This window comes from Electrona antarctica, assembly GCF_951216825.1.
Source record: "Electrona antarctica genome assembly, chromosome: 8".
Lineage (NCBI taxonomy): Eukaryota > Metazoa > Chordata > Actinopteri > Myctophiformes > Myctophidae > Electrona > Electrona antarctica.
In genome coordinates, this window is record NC_136789.1 from 13,420,872 (window position 1) to 13,433,291 (window position 12,420).

At 45.0% G+C, this 12,420-nt stretch overlaps 1 protein-coding gene across 1 annotated transcript in view; it reads left to right on the top strand.

Moving 5' to 3' along the window:
- The window catches only part of LOC306928377 (kin of IRRE-like protein 3), a 244,949-nt gene that overhangs the window by 215,988 nt on the left and 16,541 nt on the right, over nt 1-12,420 (top strand). The window contains exons 11-12 of the mRNA XM_079508433.1: nt 4,197-4,297; nt 7,113-7,311. Coding sequence (XP_079364559.1) covers nt 4,197-4,297; nt 7,113-7,311 — 300 coding nt within the window. The remainder of the gene's footprint in view (nt 1-4,196; nt 4,298-7,112; nt 7,312-12,420) is intronic.

The window sequence follows — 12,420 nt, forward strand, 5'->3', positions numbered from 1 at the left end:
GCTTTTAATACACAATATTTACGCTGGCCCTTTTCGATCCTGCACCTGATCCTGACAAACAATAACACTAAAACTAAAACTAATAAAAACTAAACTGTGCAGTTTGGAAGTGTGCGGGCGTATTCTTCTATTATTGACGTGCACTCGTTTGCCTACGCACCTGATCTTAAGTTTTTATTCTAGCTGTGTGAATGTTTTTACCAGTCGCTTCGAAGAAGCGACTGGTTAGTGTTAGCCCTGGATACTTGCGACACCCCTAGTCGACCGGTAGATCTTTCTGCTGAGTGTTGCCAAGTCTGCATATTTCAAAAGCCCACAAAAAAGAAAAAACACCTTTCAACACACTACTTACACACACTCCAACTCGCTTATAATTCGCGGACCTGGCAACACTGCCTCCCCTCGCGCCATTGGCTCAGACAGACACGCACGCACGCACGCAAACACACACACACACACACACACACACACACACACACACGCGCCTGGAAGCCACCGCCCACTGTGATCTCCTCAGGAGAAGAGAAACAGCGGAGGAGGAGGAATTGTCGCCTCACGATTTAGCTTATTGTTCCTTCTAAATCTCTGTATATAAAATATAGCTAATTCATCGAAACTCTTAGTTACATCAATATTGTTCTTCGCCAATAGTTGGTTTGTGCCAAAGTATTACGATTATACAGTTCGCATTGGCCAATTCCATTGCCACGCACATTCCCATCAGCCATTTCCCATCGCGGTGGTTTGACCCAGAGCCAACTAAGAGTTACGACATTGAGGGGGCAGAAACCGAGCGCTCGAGCTCTGTTCATGGAGGCTGAACTGAACAGTTTCGGGAGACAAGCAGTGACTTTTGCACCATGCTAATGCCTGCTAAAGCTAATGTTGACAGCCTGTGTGTGTGCGTGCTTGCAGGAGAGAGAGGCAGGCGGAGCGGAGGGGTCTCGTCCCCACACACATAGCAAATGTAAGAATAGTAAGAATTTCAGCCCTTGTGCAGGAAAACGGGTTAAAATTTGGAAAGTTACATAGTGCAGCTTTTATCACTTAATTTAATCATGGAAATAACAAAACTACAAGCTATGTGAGCTTGTATTTCATTTTATTTATTTTTCTTTAGGAAATTTGGGAAACAAGCAGATATTTAGACTACTTAAAAATGGGTCCGTGACGCAAAATGTTTTTCCCGAGCCAGTGTTTGGAAATCACTGATCTAGTGAGTCCAATGCCTCATCATTATCCTAATGCAGGGAACACAGATGAAGAATTTAAACCCCAATAATAACCTTGATTCGGCCCATAAGACAACTGATATCCAAGGTCTGAGCTGGTCTGCCCAAATTAGGGCAGGTCGCCATACACGCACGCGTGGGGGTTTGGATACCAATCCGTCACCTCCTGATCTAGCCTCGGGCCAGCCAGAGCCATTATGTCAGAAACCTTTTATCTCCATATTCTAGATCTGCTACTTTTTGAATTTGAATAAAAGTAAAAGTAGCACACCAAAAAAGTAACAGTTTTGGACACATGAGGTTTCCACCCTACAGAGGCGATATCACAAATTTACAATTTAGGCATTTAGCAGACGCTCTTAAGGGCAATACTACTCATTTTCAACATTTTACTATGTCATTAATATTAGAGATAGGATCCAAAAAGAAGCACGCACATCTCGAAGCACGCACACTGTATCTGCTCCAAGGAAACTTTATTTAGACACAACGTTTCGACCCTATATATATAATATATATTATTTCCCAGCGAACGTTTTTAACTCATATCTTTGCTTCTGGGGGGTCTCTGGAACAGCATATTTTCAGATGGGAGTCGGCGGCCAATTTCATACAGTATCATTTTTGGGGTCATTGACATGAAATTGTATATGAGCACCACTGACATAGAAACATAGGCTTTTCAGAAAACTCTCAGGTGTTAATGTGTTAAGACAGTGTTCAAGGCATAACACAACGCTTGGCGTCTCTCCGAGTGCATTTCTACAGTTACACCCATTTGTTTATTATATGCCACGTTAACATAATTGACCAGAAAAGCTGAAATATCTGTCTGGAACCATGGTGCTTTCGCCGTTATACATTATTCACTTTGTGACTCCTGGGGGCATGAGAAGTGTAAAGCCTATAATTTAAAATGGCATATATTCTTAACGGAAACACTGCAGAGTGGTGCTCTCGCAGGGAGTGATATACACTTATACAGTATCAACACGCTCTTCTCCGCAGGTGCAAATGTCTTATTTTAGTCGAGCGACACGTCGGAAGTCACATTGTCACTTCAGAATCATACATTTATATTGAGGGTGACACGTTCTCCTCCTCCTATCTCTTTCCTTATGGAGTCTACCCTTGGTGCTTCTCCTATGTGGCCATACTACCCCCTCTGGCCATATATCCACAGACCGAGACCACCAACTAGATACGGCCGTCTAATTATAGCACTCATTTGTAGTTCTTGTTCCCTCGTCGGATAAGAGGACCCCGGTAGGACCCTGCATGTGAAAATAATGTCTCAATGTCTGTGCCCCTGATTTTACCCCCTCCTTTTAACCCATTAAAGGAACGCATCCGTGTCACCTTAGCTTTTAACCACTTTAACCATTATTCTATACTGCTATTCAAAAATAGCACATGTACAAGCTTGTAGATCTGCTATTTTCTTTTATTTATTTTTGAAAAACCCACATGTTGTATAAATCTTTGAATGATACATTTTTAAAGCAAACATTTTCAACTCAAATCTTTACTTCTGGGGATCCCTGGAACCAACTATTTTGACATGGGGGTCCACACACAAATACATATCATTCCGGAGGTCCTTGCCATGAAATGGTTTGAGATCAGAAAAGCAAGTTTTTTCAGAAAACTGATTTAGAAGACATTTTGTAGAATCGGGGCCTCAGGTCTTAATAGAAAAATCACACATTTGTCAGGGTCACAGACAGGGTCAGTCGAACAATTAAAAGGTCAAATAAAGTGAACACTGTGTTCGTACCGATTCGAACAATGATAAAGTCCTTGGTGTGCTAAAGCAGTGGATCTGCTCCGTTCACAATCTAGGTCTTTGTGAACGGTTGCACCGGTACCGCTGAAGAATTCAAATGGGTTCTGCACCTGCAATTCTGCACCTCACTCCATCTCTTCTATTATATTCTCTTTTTTTGGGTCTTCCATGGCCTGTTAATATCTGGTCTGCGTCTGCAAAACTGTGACAGGAATTTTCCAAGGGCAAGTGCGGAGAGCGGCCATTGAATTTGGCTTTTTTCCTTTTCAGGGTCGGCAAGTTCTTCATTTTCGCGAGGACCCTTTCAAAGCGAAAAGGCTGTCATTATCTGTCGTAGCTGGTCGAGGTCGAGGGTCAGGCCGCTTTCAAAAATTCTCAATCTCGTTCAAACGCGGGCGAAGTGTGTGCTGCGTGTGAAACACCTACCCGAGTCTTCATACTCTGCAGTGTACAAGTTGAACCAAATGGACCCGTGAGGGTCCATTTGGTTGCATTTTGTACACTCTCAGAATCACCCTCTCTTAGAAAGTCATTGAGCAGCTATACGGAATATAACCGCATACTTGTCAAACCCTCTTATCTCGCCACCGGTGAGTGTTCATACTCTGAGAGTGTACGAAATGGAACCAAATGGACCCATTTTGTACACTCTCACATTCACACACTCTCTAGTCATTAAGTCATTCATTGAGCGTGGCAGGCGTGGAATTTAAGCACAATGACCAAGGCTTCTCAAGCCCTCTTCTGTCGCTACCGGTGAATTCCTCAATCCCCCCACTCCCCCCCCCCCCCCCCTTCCCTCTTATTTTGTCCCGCCGTAATGTTTTTTCCCACCAGGAGTTCTGTCGTAAAACACGCTTCCCTTTCCTTTCCCCGTGCACGAAAATAAAATAAAATAAAAAAACACCTCTCACCCCAACAGCTAATTAAAATCACGCGATGAATAACGTCTCGGAGGGTTTTTTACTGTAAATGTAATACGAGCACGCCTCTGGCTGCCCTTGCCACCGGCGTCCCTTGTGGGCCAGATAATGCATGCGCCCCGGGATCGTCAGAGTGATGTACGGCTTAGGTTTATTGTGGTGATTGAGTGTCTCTCTCTCATGTCTCTCTCTCTCTATCTCTCTCTCTCTCTCTCTCCCCCCCCCCCCCCCTTCTCTCTCTCTCTCTCTCCACAGGTCCGCCCACTATCTCGAGCACCCAGACCCAGCAGGCACTCTATGGAGAGAAGGGGCAGATCAAGTGCTTCATCCGCAGCACCCCTCCGCCCGACCGCATCGTGAGTCACACAGCCTTTGTGTATCCGTTCATTCATGGCCCTAGGGAACATATTGGTCAGAATGCATGCAGTGCGGTAGTGACTCTCAAAGACCCCTTTTCCTCCACCGGGGCTGAACCGGTTCTGTTTTTTTTCTCACCCGCCTAATATTGAACCAGTTCAGTTTGTTTTGGTGGAACATGGGCCAAAGTGGTGTCCGTCGGGCACCAGAAGGAGGGCTTTCCACTTTAACCACTCCAACCCCCTATTTCTATCTATTATACAATTGAAAAGGTGTGCCCAAAACGCTGTTCCCAACCCAGGAACAAAAGCCACCAGCTACTACGTCACTCCAAGAGTGTCTGACACACTGCAACACACACTGCAATAACCCACTAAACACACTAACACGTCACAGACTTACCCTCCGCGTCGATCCACGGCTATCTCCTCATGTCGCGCAGCACGCCCACACTGAACACCATCCGCGTAAAAATTGTCATCGCACTGCCACTACAGCCGGCTCCCGTCCAGACTCACAAACAACATCAATATCAATAATAAACACAAACACGCCACAAGCACCGACACCCCCGCCTAATTTGTTGCCACGTCTATGACAACAAGCACAGAAACAATGCCATTCAACACGCTACTTACACACACTACCACTCGCTTACAATACGCGGACCTGGCAACACTACATCCCCTCTCCCATTTGCTCAAAGCCAACCACGTGACCCACGAGAGCTTTTATGTTTCTGCAACACCGGAAGTTACACGCTACACACACACACATTAGAAGAACAACACGAACACAACACTACACACACACACACACGGGCCACTGTTGCCAGGTCTATCAAAACAGGCCCAGAAACAAGCAAACAGACCCAGAAACAAAGCCTTTCACCACGCTACTTACACACACTACAACTCGCTTACAATTCACGACCCTGGCAACATTGTTCCCCGTCTTCCACAACACACACAGTCCCACACAGACACACACACACTGATTCGGACTTGGATGGACAGCGGCGCGATTACATAAATACACCGTTTAATTCATGCAAACACGACAATTGCACCACCAGTTTCATTAATGTAAACACGACAATTGCGCGACCCGTTTAATTCATGGAAACATGACAACTGCGACGCACCGAGGCGCATGGATTCTGTGTGTGTGTGCGTGCGGGGTGACTCTGAATTGGAGTGTTTATGTCAGTCAGCGATGCGATCCGTTGTTATTCAGCCAGGAAAACAATCTAAACATTATATACTAACGTCAGCATCGGGCAGATTAACACACACAAGCGTTATTAGTTGAGTTTTCTTATTGAAGTGCCTCTGAATTGTAACGGTGTGTTTATGTCAGTCAGCGATGCGATCCGTACCAGCACCATATGCACGGACTGGAGAGAGGCGAAGTGTTTCTCTCCCTTCGGCTCATGTAGCCCTCATTGTAACTACAAATATTGCTCCCGAACAAACAATGTGGGGTCACTGCAATCCGCAATCCAAAATAATGTAGCCCTACTATAATGCAGTCAAGGTCCCCCAAAAAATATACTACAGTATGTTCTGCTCCATTCTCTACAGCTTTTGGTTTCCAAAAACAGTAATTTATTGTAAGCAAACAAAAACAGTAAACAGCAGTTTCATGTCTGCTTATTTTCATTTACATTAATTTCCTTTGATGTGAAAATACAACAAATAATAATAATACCCATCCGTTACTACATGTCAAGGGCACAATACTGGAGTGGAGTCTGTCAAATCCCGCTATTTCCTTCTTCCCATTGCGCTGCCCACGGAACTAGGATTCGCCGCCCAAAGGGCGGCGAAATTCTAGTTTTATACATAATAGGAGTTTCAAAATAACAACTCATCGCTCACAACCGTCTAACAACTGCGCTGCATGAAACATGCTACAAATGTAACCAAATGGACCCTTATTTATGTGTTCATTTGGTTACATTTGTAGCCTCTCTGAGTTAATTAGATTAACATTTTAGTAGTGACTGATTGATTGTCAGAAATGTAAACAGCACGTGGCACAGTTGGACGTTAAGACTATTACGGCTTTTACGTTGTTGCCCTGTCTCTCTCTCTCTCTCTCTCTCTCTCTGGGGGAACATTCGCCAGAAATGTGTATAGGGCATGAGGCAACTCATGTCCAGTTTACTTAGCCCATAGAGGGTTTAAAGTAGTTACGGTATTTGTGGCAACATAGACAGTATCTGTTATATCGTCTCCATCGGGTGGAAACCTCATATAGAAAACAGTTACTTTTCAGCAATTCAGATTCATAAGCTTCAAAAGTAGCAGTTCGGCGAGCTCAAAAGTGCTGTCGTACGAGCTTGTAGATCTGCTATTTTTGAAAAAAACGTGAAAATGTGTGTAAATCTTCCTAATATATATTATTTCACAGCAAGCATTTGTAACTCAAATCCTTGCTTCTGGGGGGTTCCCTGGCTGGAACAACATATTATTTTGAGATGGGGGTCGGCGGCCAAATACATATCATTTGGGGTGATCGTTGACATGAAAAAGTTTGAGAACCAATGATATAGAAACATAACGTTTTTCAGAAATCTGTAGAATCTGGTCCTCAGGTCTTGGGTTAAATATGGAGATAAGAGGTATATCTCAAAACGCGTCGCCGATCTGCTACTTTTGAAGCGTTCGTGTGATGCTGTAGCATGACCAGGCCAGTAGGGCATGAATTAACAAAAAAACAACAAAAAAAACACAACAAATGTAAATACGGAGATACGAGGTATTTCCGCCTGACAGCGACGATGTTGACCTCTGCCCCCCCTGCCCTCAGGCGTGGTCGTGGAAGGAAACGGTGCTGGAGTCGGGCACGTCGGGCCGCTACACGGTGGAGACGGTCAGCACGGACGAGGGGGTCATCTCCACGCTGACCATGAGCAACATCGTCCCCGCCGACTTCCAGACCATCTACAACTGTACGGCCTGGAACAGCTTCGGATCGGACACCGAGATCATCCGCCTCAAAGAGCAAGGTGAGGATCGAAGCAGTGGTGTGTGAATTACATTTTTTTTTTTTTTACACACTATATTTTTTTCTATTTTATTATTATTATTTCATAGTTTGATTTGTGTTAAAACTCATTGCCCGCAACACTATCAGTATGTGATTGGTTGACTGTTGAGCCCTGGCTCTATATATATGTGATTTTAATTGTTTTTTCATATACCCTGAAGAAGGCAGTTGTACTGCCGAAACGTTGGTTTTTACTCTGCATCCTAATAAATAATCGGCTCTTTGGCTATCAGTGTGTGCAGCCACTCTTTTGAATTTTTAAGACTTAACTCTTTAGATGTTTCTGCCGTGAGCTGGCACCACTACTAAGACTGGTGTGCGTTTAGCATCCTCCTGCACAGTATAAAACTAATTGACTGCCAGAATTGTTTCGGTCTGTGTCCGTTCCCTTTTTTTAATGCCAAAAAAACCCTCTATTCATGTATTGACTTGACTATTGTAACTCCATCCTTATTGGCCTACCGGCATGCCCCCTTCTCCGCTCCCTCCATTGGCTCCCGGTCGCGGCCCGCACAGAGTACAAAACTCTGATGTTAGCCTTCAAAGCAACCAAAGGTATATGGGTGCGCTCAGATCAGCCGCCGCAGGGAGGCTGGCAGTACATTCGTTAAAAACACCGGGACAATGCTCCACACTCCAAACTCTTCTTCCTTCTGGCTCCAAAACTATGGAATGCACTTCCCATAACAATCAGAACTGCAGACTCACTCCCAATATTCCGCCGTAGTCTGAAAACCCACCTCTTCAGACTCCATCTTAGCCCGTAGAACTTGCCGCAGCACTTGCCCTAGCCTCGACGACCTTACAGCGTATGCATAGGCTCAACGTATGTAACTTAGATAACATTTTATGTAGACATAGCACTGTATAGTGTATAGACATAGTTTCATTTTATAGATGTTTACACTGTTAGGTTCGTAGCTTACGTATGATTCATGATGTCGATTTTTATGTATTTGATGTATTGCCATGTTTTTGTTCTTGCTTACTGTAAATCGCTCTGGATTAAATTGTATTCATTCATCAAGGTTCAAGCGGGGGGGTTCAAGGGTTGTTACATCTTGTTTTTGTTTGGCTTCCTTCAGACAATGCAGCAGCATAGATAACATCAAACATTAGTCACAGCAAGCACAGCAGGGATGAAATAAAGAATGCAAGAAATAATGAACAAGTAATAAAAACAGTAACAATATACATACATTTCTGTATATTAGCAAAGTTATAGGTAAACCTTTTGTGAACAGCTTGGCTACAGTATGTTCCATATACAACAAAGAGACGCGTGTACATCCTTGCTCGATTAGGAAAGTAGTAAACAAAAATAAATAAAAGGACCCATACAAATGTGTTCGTGACACACAAATGGGTCCCAGACCCACTGTTGAAGACCACTGCAGTGTAGTCTCACCATTGCCAGATCGATGAGTCTGGGGACTCTCAAATGGAAGGTCTAGACTTGCTGCTAACACACAGAATCAAAGACAGGCAGTGCACATCTGACAGACCTCTTGAAGGCATCTGCCTCATGGCTCCAAAGTGAACTGAGATCAAAGACATGGAAGCTGCAGCACACTTTGCACAGCTTTATTAGTTAACAAACACATGGTGGTGACGTTTCGAGCCGATGCTCTTCTTCAGACTAGTAGTTAACACGAGGCCTGCCAGGAACATAGACAACTAGAAAAAGTGCACAGGTCTCCACCAGGAGGATAGGAGTGTGTGTGTGATGTTTGGCAAAATGTTTAGTGTGTGTGTGTGTGTGTGTGTGTGTGTGTGTGTGTGTGTGTGTGTGTGTGTGTGTGTGTGTGTGTGTGTGTGTGTGTGTGTGTGTGTGTGTGTGTGTGTGTGTGTGTGTGTGTGTGTGTGTGTGTGTGTGTCGCGGCTTGGCCTGTTGTAGCGCCACCATGAGGCTGATTTGAAAACTGTCAAGTGGCATTTCTTCCAAAGCCTAGTGGGAATATGCATGCACAGTTTCACCACAATCGGACGATGCGTTCAGTAGTTGTGGTGATTTGTACAAAACGGGTACAAAGCGGGCTACTCCTGAAAAGTTTAGAAGCCAATCGTAGCCAATGAGGGTGGATTATGAGAAATCAAACATACCCGTCTTGATCACATGACTATGGAGAGCATGTGTACCGATTTGCGTGAAATTTGGATAAAATCTGAAGGAGTAATATTAGAAAATGTGTTTTACATATGTCGGCCTCCTGGTGGCGCTATAAAGAGCAGATGTGAAAAATTCCAGGCAAAGGTTTTTCCTTGGCCTCTAGGGAGTTGGCATACAAAGTTATCCACAGATCCGTGCAGTTAGAGGTAAAAACACTTTTCGGCCAATTATAGCGCCACCATGAGGCTGAGTGGAAAATGTTCATGTGGCATTTCTTCCTCAGCCTAGTGGGAATGTGTGTGCACAATTTCACGGAAATCACACGATGTGTTCATGATTTGCAGCATTTTGTTTGAAACTGAGTACTCCTGCGAACTTTGGAAGCCAATCTTAGCCAATCAGGATGGAGTCTGATGGAGAAATCGTTGAATGGCTCTAGAGAGACTGTGTACCAATTTGTGTGATGTTTGGACAAAATGTGTAGGTGTACTGTCCAAAAACTTGTTTTGCACAAAGCGGCCTCCTGGTGGCGCTATAACAGGCCGTTCTGGAAATTTTGGGGCAGAGGTTCATCGTTGGCATCCAGTGAGTGTGTGTGCAAAATTTGGCATTGACCGGGTTAACGGTGCCGGAGATTAGCTGTTCACAGACGGACGGACGGACGGACGGACGGACGGACACACGGACACACGGACACACGGACGGACGGAGTGCAAAACATACTCTCTCCCCATGCCTTCGGCCTGGTGGAGACAATTAGACACGTAGAATAGCGTACGGTGCCACACCCGGAAAAGCCGTTTTAACAGCGATGTATTATTTAATGCATGTTTTAATACGATCATATTAAAAGCTACCGTTCGTTAGCTCTGTTATGCTTCTGAGCCAATGGCCGCGGCCATTTTGAAGATGCGCGTGTCGTGTATTTATTGAAACCAAAGACAAAGACAGAGAGCTTCCCGCGGCCCTGGCCCACGGGAGCTACAGACAAAGCTAACCACCTCGGTGGCCAGCCTGCCCAAGACTACTACCTTAACATGACAACATGAGACAAAATATATACTTTTGCATAGACTGAGTTGAATTCTAGGTGTGGTTAAGATTTACATACAGCATTTGGTGGAGGTTCCTGAGACAATATAATGCTACATTTCTCAACACCTCAACACAGCCTCAAAGGATTAGAACAATGCCTGCCCACAGGGTACTTGGGCTGAGGAGATGGCTCTCCAGACCTGTTGGAGACATGTCTCCTCACCAATGATGATCAACTTAGAACCGTGACCAAAATGTAATCTAATTATTGACAGAATATTGCAAATATAGCTATATGGACTATATCTACGAGACCACGGCGGAGGGATTGAATAATGGTAGCGGTCAAACGGTTAACACGGCGGTTATTCTCCCCAAAGGACCCCCAAAATGATGTGTAATGTGGCCGCGGACCCCCATCTGAAAATATGTGGTGCCGCGGACCCCCATCTGAAAATATGTGGTGCCGCGGACCCCCATCTGAAAATATGTGGTGCCGCGGACCCCCATCTGAAAATATGTGGTGCCGTGAACCCCCATCTGAAAATATGTGGTGCCGCGGACCCCCATCTGAAAATATGTGGTGCCGTGAACCCCCATCTGAAAATATGTGGTGCCGCGGACCCCCATCTGAAAATATGTGGTGCCGTGAACCCCAACCTGAAAATATGTGGTGCCGTGGACCCCAACCTGAAAATAGTTGGTGCCGTGGACCCCAACCTGAAAATATGTGGTGCTGTGGACCCCCATCTGAAAATATGTGGTGCCGTGGACCCCAACCTGAAAATATGTGGTGCCGTGGACCCCAACCTGAAAATAGTTGGTGCCGTGGACCCCAACCTGAAAATATTTGGTGCCGTGGACCCCCACCTGAAAATATTTGGTGCCGTGGACCCCCACCTGAAAATATGTGGTGCCGCGGACCCCCACCTGAAAATATGTGGTGCTGTGGACCCCCCCTGAAAATATGTGGTGCTGTGGACCCCCACCTGGAAATATGTGGTGCTGTGGACCCCCACCTGAAAATATTTGGTGCCGTGGACCCCCACCTGAAAATATGTGGTGCCGCGGGGCGCGGACCCCCACCTGAAAATATGTGGTGCTGTGGACCCCCACCTGAAAATGTGTGTGTGTGTGTGTGTGTGTGTGTGTGTGTGTGTGTGTGTGTGTGTGTGTGTGTGTGTGTGTGTGTGTGTGTGTGTGTGTGTGTGTGTGTGTGTGTGTGTGTGTGTGTGTGTGTGTGTGTGTGTGTGTGTGTGAGAGAGACACAAAAAGCCCTGAGGACTTGGAACCATTGTGGTCCTGCGTATTCATTCATCAAGAGACTGTACTGTACATCATCCTCTCAAAAAAGATTTGGAAAAATCATAGAAAGTATGGACATGCTCCTGGCCCTCCCTTTTCAAGAGTCTCTTAGCGTTAGGAGCCATGGTTGGAAGTAGACTCACGGTGCATATACAGTACATGGAAGCGAAGCGAATTGCCTTCACCCTCGACTGCTTGTCGCTGGTGGGCATGTCTCTAAAATGCAATCTGTGTTGAAATGTCTAATCGCCTAGAAGCGATTAGATCTACAATATGCAACATCTTCCACTGTGCTTTATTTTGCTTTCCTCCGTACCAATTCAGAGACATATTGTTAGTGCTCCTGGTGTGTTTATAGATAGAAACAGCTTGTCATACAAAATGGAAGAATGGAACTTTTTTTGACAGATGGGTAAACCAGTGGCAGCTGAAGGTGATATTAATTGTGGGCATATTTCACACCTGCGCAATCATGACATTTGAGTTGATGAATAACTGTCATACAATTAATTGCGATTAACGATTTCATTGTGGGTATTGTTTTTTTTTGTTGCTTCGAACATTGGATAAGCACATTCAGTATAAACCAAAGTTTTATGCACAGGGCAGATTTGACAA